Raw genomic sequence first — 18,404 nt, 5'->3', positions numbered from 1 at the left:
ATATTAACACATTGGGAGATTATGAGATGATGCAGATTAGTGAGGCATAGTGCTGCTGGTTCATCCGTTCCTCTGCTTAACTCTATAGAACTAGCCAATAGCCTGTCATAAGACAGGATTTCCGGTTCTCTCCTCCACGACCTATTCCCTTTCTATCTCGCTCTTCTCTCCTGAGCCTCCGGTCTCTCTCTCTCGCTCTCCTACTGTCTCTCCACCCCCCCCAGCTCTCCTCCGCCCCCTGCCTCTCTTTCCATCTCTCTCTCTTCTCCCTCTCCTGCCTCTCACTCTCTTTTTGCTATCCTCCCCCTCCTCGCTGTCTCCTCTGCTCTCCTATGTCTCCGTCGGGGATGCACGCTTGTCCAGGCCGCCGTAGCACTTGGCTGACTTCTGCACCGCTCAGCCGGGCCGCCACGGGGGAGCAAGTGGCGCATGTGGCCGTTTGAGCCCTGCACGGGCCGTCCAGAGGGAACAGCCAGCATTTCAGCGTTACAGACTCTCAGACATTGGGCTACTATATATATGACTAGCCAATTAGCCTGTCATAAGACAGGATTTTCAGGTCTCTCCTCCACATCGGTCTTCTCTCCTGAGCCTCCAGTCTCTCTCTCTCTCTCTCTCTCTCTCTCCCCTCCTTCTACTGCCTCCCCCCTCTCTCTCTCAGCTCTCCTTCGCCTCCTGCCTCTCTCTCTGTCTCTCTCTTTCTCTTCTCCTCCCCCTCCTGCCTCTCACTCGGAGGACCGCGGAGTCCAAACAGCTGCTTGTGCCACTTGCTCCCCCACGGCAGCCCGGCTGAGCGGTGCAGAAATCAGCCGAGCGCCACGGCGGGAGGCGAAAGGGGACAGGGAAGTGATGTTCACGGCCAAGGGGCGGGGCCTGGAGCCACTGTCATGCTGCACGTCACCGCCCTGCCCCCTTCCTCTCCCGCCATGGTGCTCAGCTGATTTCTGCGCCGCTCAGCCAGACCGCGGCAGGGGAGCAAGCGGCTGTTTGGGCCCCGCACTCCCCATGCAGCATGGGCCGCCCAGAGGGAACAGCCAGCATTTCGGTGTTACAGACTCTCAGAAACTGGGCTAATACTTATGATTCCTGATTTTCAAGACTGGTCCCTCTCCAGCTGTCTGTTTCCCCCTAATTGCCCCATCACCTAGTACCCACCAGAGATGGAATCTCTGAAGGAAAAAAACTCATTGCTCACAGGGTATTTGCAAAACATAGAGGGTTTATTAATCTCCAAACAGCGTGGAATGTAGAATTAAGAGTCAGCTTTACATTTCTGTATTCTCCTCATGTTAAAACAAGCAAATGTATGTACATGTTTCCAGGACAGTTATTAACATCTTTATAAATTAAGCAGCCAGGATCAGGAAAGAGTTCCTTCTCCCTTCCCCTCAAGCTACACGCAGTATTTCCAGAAGCACTCGGAGAGGTTCCCACGTTTCTTATTCTGTTTCCTGTCCTTGGCCAGCAGGCGGCTCAGCAAAGCATTTGGAGGGTGACTTCCATAGAAAACCTAAAATCAAGCAACATTATGCAGATTAATGAGTGGGAATGGGATTAATCCTCGGAAAAATACTTACAATGAGATGCAGTCCCTCTGCCATCCCTGATCAGGCTCCATGCTCCGACTACCCCAGAGAGACAGCCAGTTCAGTGTGCATTTGTGAACCAAAGGGCTAATCAAATTCCCTGCTTTCATCTCTAAAGGATCAGTCTATGGCCAATAGTAATGATATTGTATCATCAATTAGACCATTATCATTGTACTAATGTTGCACACATTGCAGTGCACAAGTGCCATCCATAGTGGGAGTCCTTATTGAATCTCATTATATCCATGCACACAATTTAGCTGCCCGTGAAGGTTGGAACTGGTCTTTTATTTAGAAGGCCGTTTTTCAGGAAAGGGCTGGAATTTTAAAATTAAGATGAAATGTTCTGTTTCTCCTAAATCTGTGTAACTAGTCTTGAAAATATTTTAAAATTATTCAACTTAGCAGTATTCTGTCATTATCTTCCAACCTCCTTTTTCTGCTCTAGAAAGGTGGGGCCATACTTTGATCTAAACTATTTTAAGGTAAAGGGTGTCGTCTTATCCATTTCTTAATCTAAAATGTGGATTTCAGGTTTCTTATTTTGATAATCACTAGTCATTCACTTAAGAAACATAAGAACGGCCAGACTGGATCAGACCAAAGGTCCAACTAGCCCAGTGTCCTGTCTTCCAGCCATGGCCAATGCCAGATGCCCCAGAGAGAGTGAACAGGTAATCATCACGTGATCCTTCTCCTGTCATCCATTTCCAGCCTCTGACAAATAGAGGCTAGGGACACCATTTCTACTCATCCTGGCAAATAGTCATTGATGTACCTAACCTCCATGAATTTATCTAGTTCTTTTTTGAACTCTCTTAAAGTCCTGATCTTCACAACATCCTCTGGCAAGTAGTCCCACAGGTTTGTCTCTGCACTGTGTGAAGAAAAACTTCCTTTAGTTTGTTTTAAATCTGCTGCCCATTAATTTCATTTGGTGACCCCTAGTTCTTATATTATGGGAACAAGTAAATAATTTTTCTTTATTCACTTTTTCCACATCAGTCATGATTTTATACACCTCTATCATATCCCCCCTCAGTCTCCTTTTTTCTAAGATGAAAAGTCCCAGTCTTTTTAATGTGTTTGTTTAGACTCTATCCCTTTTTTAATTATTCAGAACATTCTGTTTGCTTTTTTGACTGCTGCTGCATATTGAGTGGATATTTTCAAAGAGCTATCCACAATGACTCCAAGATCTCTTTCTTGTACTTACCTCTTTCACATTTTCCCTTGGATTGTAGCTGCTGGGGCTGAGACCTAGAAAAACAAGAATGAAATGCTTCTTAATTTAGAAATGAAGACACTTCCCTTCTCACTTCTGATTGCCATAATATAACCCATCAAAGAGGTAAAGAAGAGAAGTTCAGAAGACCAAATACCAGTTGATGTAGGGCAGTGCTTGTCATATTGCATTACTCCTAATGTGTCTGTGATAGTGGTATTGCAGCATTTACTTCATCTTACAATGACTCTTGCAGGAGAGAGGTATCATGATATTTATAGATTTTCTGAAAACACTGGTGCATTTCAACTGATTCTGACATTTGTAAGGCTCGGCTAACCACTCCCAGACCTAAGAGGAGCTCCTTTCCTCCTAGTTGTCGGCAGCCACTCAGTAAGATTCACGCTGACTTAGAGGGCTGCAACGTCCTTTCACTGCTAATTAATTCTGAATGGAATTGTTTCTCATGGTGCTTTGATTCTCCTCCCTGACTTAAGATGTTCCTGCGGGTAGGGTTTGGCTTCTCTGCAGACCGTGAACTTTGGCTGCTTCGCCCATATGCGCTCTACAGCAGATTCATATTGCAGGATGTTCCTTATTTCATGCTATTCAAAGAAGCTGAATTTTTAGAAGGGCTCCTTGGCATGTTGTACCTTGGAACACCTCTGTGTATGAACTGAGGGGAGCGGGACCGTTACCTGCTTTGCTGGGACTGTGCTCAGTTTGTGCCCCCAGGAGCTTTGGCAAAGTCTGAAACAGAGAAGCTCCTCCCAAGCTATCCAGTTGCTCCACATTTAATCCTGCATCTTCATCAGCTGTTGGCAGAAAAAGACTTTTAAAGGAGACATCAGAGTCCGTATGGGGTGACACCCACCTCAGGACCCTGTTCCCTTTTGGGCCACATCCGTTCAGTCCAGTGGCTCCGAAACAGGCCTGTGGTTTGGAGACATTGGACGGAATAGATCACTGGCCTTTATCGAATGACTGCAAATGCAGTGGTGTTTGCCTTGTTGGGCACATGAGTTACCCTACTGATATGACATCTGTGCAGTCTTTCTGTTCTCACTGCTCTAACAGATTCACCCAGTTAGGCGTAATAAGCCACCCATTGGTTTGGGGCCCTGGGTACCTACAGCCCCAAGCACAGAAGCTGCTGCTTTTCAGAGCATCTGTAATGCTAAAAGAAACACTCATCTGCTGAAGTGGGTTTTACCCACTCTTCCTAGACCCTCTTATCCTCTTGTGATGATATAAATATGTTTTAGTCCCTAAAATACCACAGGACTGCCTGTTGTTATCTCAAAGGGCTGATTATAGAATGTAGAAGCTCTCTAGGTTGCAGGACTGAATCCACCCCAATTCAGTATCAACTAAATATTACTGTCAGATGACTGTACGGTGGTCTACATGAAGTGAACTGACTTCATTCTAAACAGACAGGATATGATAAAAACAAGGTAACAGTTTCTTCAGAATGATCAAGGACTGAGAGCTCCACAAGAGCTCACAAGATACCCTCTTATCTTTCTAAAAGAAGATAATCTCAGGGTCCCACTGGGTTTCTTGCACGTGTTTCTCAATCTATCGATATGGTTCCATCATCCTTATAGTATCTGAGAGCCCTAATACTACCCATGCTGTGTCTTTTTTTGTAGATAAATATAGAATTCAAGCTCCAGGCTTGTCACCCTATTCAATTTTACAAGAGTTAAATGCAATAAAAATCTTGTAGGACATTGAGAAACACATTATGGTAGCTGTATTTCCCATATATTTCTGCCATCTTTACCATTCACTGCAAGTCAGGCCTGTACTGTTACGTACTTCATTTTTTTCAGAAAGAAGATAATGTATTTGTATTTGCACAGAGAATTATATAAATTGTTCTTAGAACAGTCCACAGATTGCCACCAGAACCCTACGTGCAAGTGGCACATATATACACTAATATTGTCTTCAGATAAGCAGATCACATCTTAGCTAGCAATGGCAGTCATACAAAACAGTGGAAAGTGGGACAGAGAGAATCTGGCTGGACAGAGGAAGAAAATCTTGCAGATACATCATTGGGTGAGCAGTTCAGAATTCCAACTACTCAGGAAGTATAGGCAAATTGCACAGTTGTATTAATATAGACAATGCACTAAAAATCTGCAAGCAATGAAAATGTTTCTTCTATTTGAAAAAATGGTTATGAAGATTTTAAAAAAATCCTTGGCCATAAGTGAATATTGTAGTTTGCCTAGTAAATCTCCATGGGATAGTTGCACAGGGCACTGAAAAGTTTCAGAAATGAATCTTTGCATTAAACCAGCTGCCACCTCCATGTGCAATATTCTGAGACGTTTCACACAATTACTCTAATATACTTAGCTTCTCCCTAGCAATGCTTTGGTTTCAGATAAAAATATATAGTTGAATATAGTCTCCTGATTTTGTTCCATCCTTTGTTCAATAGAAGGCTCTTTTTTATTAGTAGAGATTTAATAAGTTTAATGCATGCTTCCAAACAAATGCAGTTGATATTAATGCTTACTGCCAGCTCATTCACCATATGATGTGATGGACAATGTCTGGATTGAATGACAGCTGGCTGTAAATTGCAAGTTACACAGGAGAACATTTGGTTGTAAAGATATTTGTTTAAATTTCGGAGTTATTGATATTTAAAAAACCACTTTAGTGTCTGTCAGTCATTGTACACGAATATAGCAGCAGTGCCTCCAATAAAAGAATATGACATTACTCTAGGTATAGGGCAGGTAAGCACAGTCCCTTCTTTGTGCACAGCTTTCTAACCTGCAGCATTCCCTGATCCTCCAGTCCTGAGCCCTAGCTCAGAGTTCTGCTCATACATTTCCATCCTGACTCTATGGTACCCTCTCTATTCCCCTTTTGGATCCCTATATTGTTTTATTTATGCCCCTCAGTCTCGACCTCCTGTACCTCTACTTTTCTAAACCTTGGATTTCCTAAGCAGAAACTTCTCCTCTTTCAAAACTGAACAAAGTCCCCATAATGTGAGCAGATATCTACTAGGATATTAAATGTCACATTACTAAACTAATTTTCACTGCTGACTTATGCCAAAATTGGTCTGTCCTTCGCTCCAAAATGGGAGTGGTCACTGCATTAATTTCTGCAGTATCTCTCCCACTCTTTCTAGATATATTTAAATTTAAAAAATAATGAATCACAAGTCTTAAAGGACAGTTAGGGGAACTGATCATGCACCCCAGGCTACTCTAAGTAGAATCCAATGGCAGTCAGCTCATGTTTGATGTTGCAGTGTTCAGAGAGCTTGCATTCAGGATCTGAAGGCAATAACAAGGGATATTTAGGGCACTCGTTCAGCTGCTGATTCTAGTTGTGCCTCTAACATTGTGAAGAAACACTTGCTTTTTGCTAAAGTTGGAGAAAACAGATAGGAAAAGATCCTTTCTGAAAAAATTTGCCTGCTACTCATCTGGCATTACCGCCCAGTGTCCTGCTAAGCTTCTGACCACTAAAAGCAAAAAAGTCTTACCTGAGCGCTGATAGGACATCTCACTGGAGTCGATAACAGGGAGAGACAAGAGAGGACATGAGAGGCTGATAATAACGAGACAGCAGAATACCAGCCTATGCATTGTTGCTGCGTCTTTGTTGACCCTGTCGTTCAAAACTGCTATCTGACTGGTGCTTCTCCTCCCCAATTCACCCATTATATAGCCACTCATGACCTCATAAAAATCATCATCCAAAAAAATCCAATGAATTTATTGCCCATTGATTCTAAATGGAAACCACTTTGCATTGATGTAATTTTTTCAAGGTAACAGTTCATAGACAATAAATTTATTGTCATTGTGTAGTGTACAACGTGACTATTACATCAAACCAGGCACAGTAAAGTTTATACATCTGGCATAAAAAATAACTTCCAGTTATAAATCATGAGTTAACGAAAGGGTCAGACATTGGTTGAAATGACCAGGGCAGTGAGATGGCTGATTTATGAGCCTTAGCAGGCTTGACGCAGAACATCTGATATTAAATGTTATGGTTTTTTTCCTTTTGTGAGTTGGATGGATGAGTTGTCATGTTGTCTTGGGGGTTCTTGTGCCAGGACAGTGAAAAGAGTGAAGGCTAAAACTTCCATCCAGTTGTTAATTTGCAAAGAAAAGCTGAGCTGAGTTAAACATGTTGGTGTTTTTCCCTTACTATTTCACGTCTGGTTTTTTTTTTTCCATTTGCAAAGGCCTTTTTCGATATTGCTCCAGAGAATTGCCTTGGCAGAAGAATTGTGATTTTTGTTCTTCCTTTATGGTTAGGTGGAGACTCGCTCAAAATACATAAACTAATTTGGAAAGTGTTAAATGTAGGTCTTTTACTAGCCTATGAGCAACACTGGCCCCCATTTTAGCTTACCTACCAGCTGTTTCCCTCTAAAGAAATGTACTGGATCTCTTATTAGCTGGCTAACTATTTTCTTTTTAAAGCTATCATTGTGGCTACCATGCAGAACAAGCAGCCTCGTGACTTTATTCTGTGTGTTCCTCCATCCATCCATAAATTGTTCCTTATGTCATCTCTCCTATCACACATGTCTTTTGCTTCTAAATTATTAACTCTTTGGGCAGAGGCCACACATTACACACACATACCTGTACACAGATATTAGTGTCATAAGCTGACATACATTTATGCTCTGGATTTTTGTTTTAAGTGATGCTGAGAACATGGGCTTGCATTCAGTTCTACAAAAAAACGGAGATTCCAGTTCAGGCACAACTGTCCCTGAATATTGTTTTCCTGCTTTCTAACACTATGGGAAAATAAAGTGAGATCTAATCAATTGATATTAGGGCTATTCATTTTCCTTTTATCTTTAGAAATGAGTTTGATCTTTCATATTATAAATTCTTTAGTTGCTGGAGTGATCTGAACATTATCTGTAACTGGCATTCATCAAATGACAAAATAAAAACCATTAAATCACACCTGCAGCAGCATAAGATACAGGTCATCTTACTCAATATGTCCTTGATTGATTCTTGAAAAACAGAAATATTAGAAAGCATACTCATTCAGGAAACATAGCTATTAATTTACCTATGCCGCACCATACTAGCCATTGGTGACTTCAAGAAAGAAGTGACATCAAGAATTGGAAAGGCATCCATACCATTTTCTAAAATAAACATTGTATCTCTTTGATTTCCATAAATTATAAAAAAAAAAAAAAAAAAAAAAAACCCTGTAAATGTTCAATTCTGTCTTTATCTCATTTGGTATTAACGTGGCAGCAAGAGCTGGAGATCAGTGTTAGAAAACTTAGACACCTTTGAAAATAAGTGCCTAAGAAAAATTCTGGATGGTGGATGGACAAACTTCATCATCAACAAAAAGATCCGATAAACCGCCAGCCAGTGGCTCGTCTCCCCTAAAGTTAAAAGAAAGCAGTAGACCGATTTGCAACATATACACCAGATGACAACACACAGACTCCCACATGAAGCTGTCAAATGGAAACCAACTACGCAGGGAGGGCAGATGAGTTGATCTCAACACCATAGCACAGATGGAAGCAGCAACTAATGGTGGAGATGAATTGAAGAGAGAGTTTCCATCCTGCGCACTAATATTGGTGCAAGAAAGATGGGGACATTCCACGTAGTGCATGCCATACATTGAATAGTAGTGTGAGAGTAGATGCAGATAGGTGTCATGAATCAATATGTAAAACATCTGGTGTAGGTGTCTGAACTGTGTGACTGATTTCCTACTTCCTAGACTTCTCTTTGCATGGGTGATTAAGTGAGCTAGAAAGGAGTTCTACAAAACTAAATTAACAAATTCATGTACCCATCACCCCCTCTTCTTTCCCCACAGGGAGGGCAAGTGACTGAAGGAACTCTTCCCTCTCTATCTGTGACTCATTCACCTTCTCATTCCATGATTGCAAACAGCAATCAGGTTTGATTTTTGCCTCATGACCTCATTGTTTAAGATGGTGTTGATTGCTCAGTATGAACACTTCTCCTTCAGTGAGCTATCAATGACAATGGCATCATCAACATTCATTCAGAACATCCTCCAAGGAAAGCTAATGAAGGAAGCACTCTACATAAGCGATTTTTGTCCTCTGTCTTTCCACTAGGAAGAGTGCAGCGTCTTACAGCAATCATGAAGTGCGTCATGTAGGAGTTGGGCATCTTGCCTACAACTTATTGCTTTTGACTCAGATCTTGCATTTATCACCTATAAACTTTCCTTTGCTGGGGTGCCAAAGGCATTGAAGAACAGGGTGCATGTCATCATGCAAAGCAAGGAAACAGCTCCTCTCATGAGGGTCGACAAATTCAAGCAAATGGAGGGCAAAAGTGTGTAATGTCAGTTTGAAAGTTTGGGGGATTATTTCTGGGTGTTTTGAATAATGGTTCTGGAAATGTTGTTTGGTTTTTTTTAAACAAGGATATTCTGAGTTCTTATTGTGTGGTAGATCTTGCTTCCAGCTGCTGTAATTGCATATGAGATAATAAAGCAATTTCAATCTAGTTTGTTTATTAAACTTCTTTGGGGTTAACAAGGACAGAGTTACCACTTTACTGTATTTTCAATATTTAATAATAATCTTTACTAACCAGGATAAACCATTACAAACAAGTTATTGTATATTGATGATCAGGATGGGTTGTGAACTATAAATTATTAATGATAGAGGAAAGTGCAGAAAGTGGTTTACAGAAAATACTTGAACCTTCTGAACTAGATAACAAAGGCCAAAGTTCTGTTTGATAGTACAAATTCTTTTGTCCTTATTTTATAACATTGTCAGATCCTTAAATGAATGATGTTATATGTAAGTGTAAAGTATTAATCTAACCCAGGAGCCTGACAATTGCCCATGACAGGCGAGTTAAGGAAAAAGGAGTAAAGCCTTGTAATTTTGCAGTAACATGCCTGTAGGGAGAACCTTTTCTTTAAGCATAAGTGGCTTATTTGGCTTATTTTCTGGCTATATATAGGAGCAGAGTAAAGCATATTCTCTGTGGCAATATCCAAATCACTTATGAAGATATTGAATAGAAATTGACCCAGGACGGATTCCTCCAAGATCCCACTTGACATGAACTTCCAGCTCAATTGTGAGCCATTGATAATTACTCTGTGATTTTTCCAGCCACCTGTTCACCCACAAATCCAAAGTACTACACTTAGGAAGAAATAATATATTGCACAAATACAAACTGGGAAATGACTGCCTAGGAAGGAGTACTGCAAAAAAGGATCTAGAAGTTACAATGGATCACAAACAAACTGAGGTAACAATGCACTCTTGTTGCAAAAAGGCAAACATTATTCTTGGATGAATTAGCAGGAGCGTGATAAGCAACACATGAGAAGTAATTCTTCCACTTTACTCTGCACTTGGAAGGCCTAAGTTGTGTGTGTCCAGTTCTGGTTATCACACTTCGGGAAAGATGTGAACAAATTGGAGACAGCCCAGAGGAGAACACCACAAATTATTAAAGATCTAGCACGGCCTATGAGGAAAGACTGACAAAAGTTGGTTTGTCCAGTCAGGAGAAAGAGAAGATTGAGGGGAGACATAACAGTCTTCAAGTATGTAAATGGCTGTTATAATGAAGAGAGTGATCAATTTCCTTAAACACTTATAGGACAAGAAATAATGATCTTTAATTGCAGCAAGGGAGGTTTAGGCTGGACAACAGGAAAAGCTGAGGGTATCAGGAGAGGATCCCTCAGTACTGCAAAAGACACTACCAGCAAGCACCAACACTGATCCCTGACACAAGCCCCAGTACCAGCATGACCACAGCTCACAATTGCTGTTGTCACATAAGAAGAAAAAGGTGGATAGAGGCTGCTCGCCAGCACAACATGCCATTGGGGTGCATCCTCTGTTGTGACACCCTAAGCCTGTCTCACTCACCATGCGACCGTCGACTCTGGCCATTCTCAGAGGGCCATTGAGTCTGGAGCGAGTGACTCCCCGGTGCAAGAAAAAGTGGGTGTAGAAGTCCTGGACCTGCCTTCCAGGCAGATCATATTTTGAAGCAGCCAGGGTCTTGACTGAGTTGACGTAGTCCCTGGGGCTGATGCCTTGTGCTCCAGCACTGCAGCCCTGTGAGGCAGTGGTTCATGCATCAGCACTGAGTGCAGCACCAGCTGTAGTGGGACTGATGCTGGCACCACCTGCCACTGTGCAATTACTGGTGTCTACAACAGCACTAACAAAACCCAACCTTGGCAGGACTGATAGCAGCGCCACCTCCCATTAGGCATTAGAAGGAACCTGAAGATGCTGTCACTGCTTCTCACCATAGGACTGATCCCTGGCACCGTCAGCTTCTGCTCCACCCGGGTTCATGTTGGAATACTCAGTGGATGCGGAGGGGAAATCCTACACCTCCAGGTAGAGCAGACATTGCTCCAGATCTAGGCACCGATCCTGGAGCAGTGCATGCCCTAGATGTTGTGGCATCCACAGTGGCAGGGGACCATGCATTGGCCATCCTGGACCCCATGGGCCTACCACCAGGCACAGGGTCTAAGCTCCACGATGAACTCGGGCATCTGTACCCCATGGAACTCCATCAGCCAGTTCAGTCTCCAGAGATCCTGACCAGGGTGGGAAGGTACAGCCCAGCTCAGGGCACAGTGAAACACAGGCAGTGCCAACTCAATAGACCATCTTCCTGGCCCCAATGAATGGGAGGGACAGGAGGACCCGGTCTGCCCGTGGTCATCCTCATCTTCCTTTCCCAATGAGACAGTGGCAGAGGCAACTGCCTCCCTCCTTCTCATGGACGCTAAGGCCTCCTCACTGAGTGATGCAGAACCTCAGTCTACAGGCTGAGGAGGTTACAGAGGAGTCGGACCCTATGGTCGACATGCTGGTAATCACCAAAATCACTACGGTGCTTTGACAGACTCCAGTTTCTATACCACCGACAGCAAAAGGGGAAGAGTGCTGATACTTTGTCCTGCAAAAGGGGGACACACACCTTCTTACACACCCCTGGACAGGAATACTGGCGATGGATGCTGCCACTCATAATGAGCTCCAAGGGCAGCGGGGCCGAACTCCAAAAGCTAAGGAGGCCAAGAAACTGGACCTCTTTGGCCTCGAGGTTTATGTGACCTGGGGACTCCAGTTTCACATTGTTAATCAATACACGGTTCTGAGCAGGTACTCCCATAACTCCTGGGCCTCCGGTGCCAAATTCCAGTAGCTGCTGCTGGTAGACATTCACTTGGAATTTTCCGCTAGCCTAGAAGAGGGCAAGATGGTTTCCCACACCTGCCTCCAAGCTGCCCTAGATTCTGCAGTCTCTGCAACATGCACCATGGCTACAACCATTACCATGCACAGGAGTTCCTGGCTCCACATACTGGGACTTCCAGACAAGGTCCAAAATACCATCTAAGACTTCCCCTTTGACTGTTGCCTTTTCACAGAACAAACTGATTCAAGGCTTCACAGTCTAAAGGAGTCCACGGCTACTCTTAAGTCCCTGGGTATCCACACCCTTGCCATACAGAAAGCCAGTCAAATCCCAACCTCCCCCTACGTTCCTCTTCAGGGAGCTCTAGGCAAGACTTCAGCAGGAGGTGGGGTAGGAATAATAGCAACAGACAGACAGAGGCATTCCAGATCCTTTTGTAATCAGGTCAGCGGCACATCCAAGCAGCCACAGTGACCTAAATTGGGGTTTTGAAGGTGCACCCAAGTACAGAGCATCAGGTCATCTCCCAGATCATCTTCCACCCTCTGTGAACCATTTATCCTTATGGTAAGGTGACCATGGGGAGCTTTGCCATCTTTACGAATACATTGATGTCTCATAGTCCTTAGAATAGGTCTGAGCCTGAGCCGTTTATCCTACCTTTGCCATCTTTGGGCCTAAATCATCTCAGATCACTTATAATCATCTTACTATATTTTTACATTTAATTTGACAAAGTTTATGCTCCTTTCTATTTTCCTCACTAGGATTTGACTTCCACTTTTTAAAAGATGTCTTTTTATCTGTGTCTGCTTCTTTTACTTGGTTAAGCCAAGCCACAGTGACACTTTTTTGGTTCTCTTACTGTGTTTTTTTTAATTTGGGGTGTACATTTAAGTTGGGCCTCTATTATGGTGTCTTTGAAAAGTTTTTGTGCAGCTTTCAGGGATTTTACTTTTGTCACTGTACCTTTTAATTTCTGTTGAACTGTCTTCCTCATTTTTGTGTAGTTCCCCTTTCTGAAATTAAAAGCTACAGTGTTGGACATTGAATCCAACCCCTGTCATGTTGCTGAATTGGAGGGATGCAGCCAGATCGCTGCTGCACCCCTAGGTGGGGGTGTTGGCCCCAGAAATTGGTGTGGGGGGAGCCATGTGGGCATTTTCCTGCCAGTTTTTTTCCCATAATCTCATGCATCTGGGAAAGAACAGGCTCTACGCACTCTAGATATCCATAGGGCACTAGCCTTTTATTTAGACAGGACCAAACCATTCAAAAAATTGCCACAACTTTTTGTGGCCATCACGGAACGCATAAGAGGCCAACCTGTATCCACTCAGTGGATCGCCTCTTGGATAACCACCTGTATCAGGGAGTGCTATACCATAGTGGGTGTCCTGGCTCCACCCCTTAGAGCGCACTCCATGAGGGCTGTGGCAGCTTCCACCACTTTCGTAGCACAGGTTCCCATCCTGGACATCTGCAGAGTCACTACATGGTCCTCAGTCCATACATTTGCCAACCACTATGTGCTGTCACATCAGGCCAGGGAGGATGCCACCCTGGGTAGGGTGGTCCTCCACTTCTCTGTGGCTTCGACATCTGGCCTGCCTCCTTAGGTTCTGCTTTGGAGTCACCTATATTGGAATGCACATGAGCAATCATTCGAAGAAGAAAGAACGGCTACTTATCTCGTAACTGTGATTCTTTGAGATGTGTTGCTCATGTCCATTCCAAATCCCTGCCCACCGCCCTTTATCCAGGGTATACCAGTAAGAAGGAACAGAGTGGATGAGGGGGCCAGTAAGAGTATATATGGGCTGATATACTGGTGCCACTCCAGGGGGCTCCCTGTTGGGCCTAAGGGTACTGGTGAGGGAAAATCTTCTGACAGCGTGTGCATGCTGCACGTACACACCTATATTGGAATGGACATGAGCAACACATCTCAAAGAATCAGTTATGAGGTAAGTAACCATTCTTTCTTGTCCATCTTCCGTGTAGAAGGAAAAGGTTCAGGTAGGGATTGTTGAATCATGGAAGTAAACATGCGGTTGCTCAAATAGTGTCGGAGAGAAGGCTTTGGTTTCTTTGAACAGGGACATTGTTCCAGGCACAAGGATTGCTAGGAAGAGATGTAATCCACCTAACCAAGAGAGGAAACACCATCTTCATGGACAGGCTTGCAAACCTAGTGAGAAGGGCTTTCAACTAGGTTCATTGGGGAATGGTGACATAAGCCCTGAGGTAAGTGAGGAAGTGGGATACTGAGAAGAAACACAAGGAGGAAGGAGCTAAAAAGGAGAACCCCTGATTCGAATGGAGAAGGTAGGGCAACCAACTAGCTATCTAAGCTGTTTGTACATGAATGCAAGAAATCTGGGAAACAAACAGGAAGAATTAGAAGCCCTAGCACAGTCAAAGAACTGTGATTTGATTAGAATACCAGAGACTTGGTGGGATGACTCACATGACTGGAGCACTGTCATGGAAGGGTGTAAACTGTTCAGAAAGAACAGGCAGGGGAGAAGAGGAGGAGGAGTTGCACTGTATGTAAGAGAGCAGTATGATTGCTCAGACCTCCAGTCTATAGAGGGAGAAAAGCCAGTTGAGAGTCTATGGATAAAGTTTAGAGGCAGGAACAACTGGGGTGATGTTGTGGTTGCTGTCTGTTATAGACCACCAGATCAGGTGGATGAGGTAGATGAGTCTTTCTTCAGACAATTAAGAAGCTTCCAGATCACAGGCCCTGGTTCTCATGGGAGACTTTAATTGCCATGACATCTGTTGGGAGACCAATATAGCAGTACACAGACAATCCAGGAAGTTTTGGAAAGTGTTGGGGATAATTTCCTGGTACAAGTACTGAAAGAACCAACCAGGGGCCATGCGCAGCTTGACCTGCTGCTCACAAACAGGGAGGAACTAGTAGGGGAAGTAGAGATGGGTGACAACCTGGGAAGCAGTGATCATGAGATGGGAGATTTCAGGATCCTGACAAAAGGAAGAAAGGAGAGTAGCAAAATACACACCCTGGACTTCAGAAAATTAAACTTTGACTCCCTCAGAGAACTGATGGGCAGGATTCCCTGGGATGCTAACATGAAGGGGAAAGGAGTCCAGGAGAGCTGGCAGTATTTTAAAGAAGCCTTATTAAAGGCACAGGAAGAAACCATACCGATGCACAGCAAGAAAAGCAAATACGGTAGGCGACCAGATTGGCTTACCAGGGACATCCTTGGTGAGCTTAAACCAAAAAAGGAAGCTTATAAGAAGTGGAAACTTGGATGGATGACTAGGGAGGAGTATAAATATATTGTTCAAGAATGCAGGGGAATAATCAGGAAGACAAAAGCACAATTGGAATTGCAGCTAGCAAAGGATGTGAAGGATAACAAGAAGGGTGCATCTAGACTGGCAAGATTTTGTACAAAAGCAGCCGCTTTTGCGCAAAATCTTGCTGCCTGTCTACACGGGCCACGAGTATTTGTGCAAGAATACTAACTTTGTACTGTACAAAATCAGTGGTTTTTGCACAAATACTCTGACGCTCCCGCTCAGGGATAAGCCCTCTTGCACAAGTATTCTTGTGCAAAAGGGCCAGTGTAGACAGCCAAGTTAATTTCTTGCGCAAGAAAGCCCGATGGCTAAAATGGCCATCCGAGCTTTCTTGTGCAAGAAAGCGTCTACACTGGCACGGATGCTTTTGCACAAAAGCAAATCTTTTGCGCAAAGGCACATGCCACTATAGACGCTCTCTTGCGCAAATACTTTTAACGGAAAAACTTTTCAGTTAAAAGTATTTGTGCTAAATCATTCCAGTCTAGACGCAGCCGAAAGGTTTCTACAGGCATGTTAGCAATAAGAGGGTGATCAGAGAGCGCATGGGGCCCTTATTGGATGAAGGAAGTAACCTAGTGACAGATGATGTGGGAAAAGCTAAAGTACTCAATGCTTTCTTTGCCTCTATCTTCACGGACAAGGTCAGCTCCCAGACTAATGCACTAGGCAACACAGTATGGGAAGGAAGTGGACAACCGTCAGTAGGGAAAGAACAAGTTAGGAACTATTTAGAAAAGCTAAACATACACAAATCCATGGGTCTGGATTTAATGCATCCGAGGATACTGAGGGAGTTGGCAAATGTTAGTGCAGAGCCTTTGGCCATTAGCTTTGAAAACTTGTCGTGATCGGGAGAGATCCCAGATGACTGGAAAAAGGCAAATGTAGTACCCATCTTTAAAAAAGGGAAGAAGGACAATCCAGGGAACTACAGACCAGTCAGCCTTACCTCTGTCCCCAGAAAAATCATGGAGGGGAACCTCAAGGAGCACTTAGAAGAGGGGAAAGTGATCAGGAATAGTCAACATAGATTCACAAAGGGCAAGTCGTGCCTGACCAATCTGATTAGCTTCTACGATGGGGTAACTGGCTCTGTGGATATAGGAAAGTCAGTGGATGTGATATACCTTGACTTTAGCAAAGTTTTGATACAGTCTCCCTCAATATTCTTGCCAGCAAGTTATGGAAATATGGATTGGATAAATGGACTGTAAGATGGATAGAAAGCTGGCTAGATTGTCAGGTCCAACGGGTTGTGATCAATGGCTCGATGTCTGGTTGGCGGTCAGTTTGAAGTGGAGTGCCCCAAGGATCATTTCTAAGGCTGGTTTTGTACAACAGCTTCATTAATGACCTGGATGAGGGGATGGATTGCACCCACAGCAAGTTTGTGGATGACACTAAGCTAGGGGGAGAGGTAGATACATTGGAAAGCAGAGATAGGGTCCAGAGTGACCTGGACAGATTAGAGGATTGGGCCAAAAGAAATCTGATGAGGTTCAACAATGACAAGTGTAGAATCCCAAGCATTGTCACAGGCTGGGGACTGAATGGCTAAGTGGCAGTTCTGCAGTAAAGAACCTGGGGATTACAGTGGATGAGAAGCTGGATATGAGTCATCAGTGCGCCTTTGTAGCCAAGAAGGCTAATGGCATATTAGGTTGCATTAGGAGGCGCATTGCCAGCAGATCCAGAGAAGTGATTATTCTCTTTTATTCGGCTTTGGTGAGGCCACACCTAGAGTATTTGTGCAGTTCTGGGCTCCCCACTATAGAAAGGATGTGGATGCATTGGAGAGGATCCAGTGGAGGGTGACCAAAATGATTAGGGGGCTGGAGTGCATGACCTATGAGGAGAGACTGAGGGAGTTGGGTCTGTTTAGTCTGCAGAACAGAAGAGTGAGAGGGGATTTGATAGCAGCCTTCAACTTCTTGAAGGGAGGTTCCAAAGAGGATTGAGAGAGGCTGTTCACAGTAGTGATGGATGGCAGAACAAGGAGCAATGGTCTCAAGTTACAGTGGGGGAGGTCTAGGTTGGATATTAGGAAAAACTATTTCCCTAGGGGGGTGGTGAAGCACTGGGATGGGTTCCCTACGGAGGTGGTGGAATCTCCATCCCTAGAGGTTTTTAAGTCTCGGCTTGACAAAGCCCTGGCTGGGTTGATTTAGTTGGGATACTGTGACGTAGTGGGGGTAACTTTCTAGGGCTGTGGCAACGTCTGCTGTCTGTAGCATGACCCAGCAGGGAAAAGGGTGAGTCATTATGCAAAGGGGGCTCCAAACCTGTCTGACCAGCTACCCCCATGGGTAGAAACAAAGGAAGGTGGAATGCCACCCCTGGCTGGGGGGCAGGGCTGGAAGAGTGAGTTAGTTTCTCTCTGGGTTCATGGAGGAGACAGCCTAGGAAGGGGGCTGGAATTTAGGGGCCCAGTATCCCCCATATCAAGGGGGGCTGAGGCATCCTAGGCCTGCCCTGTAACCAAATTACATCTGTGCTGTGCTGTATCCTGGAGAAGCAATAAACTCCCTCTGTTCTACTGGCTGGTGGAGTCCGTTCGTGCCATTATGGGGGGTGCAGGAGTCGGGGGAACCCCAACGCATCGTCACACTGGTGTGATCCTGCTTTGGGCAGGAGGCTGGACTTGATGACCTCCTAAGGTCTCTTCCAGCTCTATGATTCTGTGATTCTACCTTACCTGTCTCATACCTCCAGTGTCTGGCTTTGCGGGAGGGGTGGGTATATTGGGATGGGGGGGGAATGGGGTGCCTGGCTCTGAGGTAGGGGTGGGTGCATTGGGATAAGGAGGCCGGTGGGGGTAAGGTTCTGGGGGAAGGGTGGAGCATTGGGTTAGACTGATGGGCTGGGGGAGCCTGGTTCTGGGGGAGGATTGGTGCATTGGGGGGGGGACATAGACTATCAAAGGGAAAAACAAGTAGATGCTAGTTCTGCATACTTGTTTTTCCCTTTGATATTTTCGTAGTCTCTGCTCCTTGTTTCCTACCCCCTTCCTCT

General features: G+C 44.4%; 1 protein-coding gene across 1 annotated transcript; it reads right to left on the bottom strand.

Annotated features, from left to right (window-relative positions):
- Positions 1-1,322: 1,322 nt before the first annotated feature.
- UTS2 (urotensin 2) lies at positions 1,323-6,476 on the bottom strand. The gene is made up of 4 exons (XM_006117967.5): positions 6,341-6,476; positions 3,513-3,629; positions 2,806-2,849; positions 1,323-1,510 (listed from the first exon to the last, which is right to left on the bottom strand). The coding sequence occupies exons 1-4, from the start codon at positions 6,441-6,443 to the stop codon at positions 1,394-1,396; spliced, it is 381 nt and encodes a 126-aa protein (XP_006118029.3). The 5' UTR covers positions 6,444-6,476; the 3' UTR covers positions 1,323-1,393.
- Between the last annotated feature and the right edge of the window lie 11,928 nt (positions 6,477-18,404).

The sequence above is a fragment of the Pelodiscus sinensis genome, chromosome 24 (genome assembly GCF_052426305.1).
Source record: "Pelodiscus sinensis isolate ZL-2025 chromosome 24, ASM5242630v1, whole genome shotgun sequence".
In the NCBI taxonomy this organism is placed as follows: domain Eukaryota; kingdom Metazoa; phylum Chordata; order Testudines; family Trionychidae; genus Pelodiscus; species Pelodiscus sinensis.
This window is presented reverse-complemented; position numbering and strand designations above follow the sequence as displayed.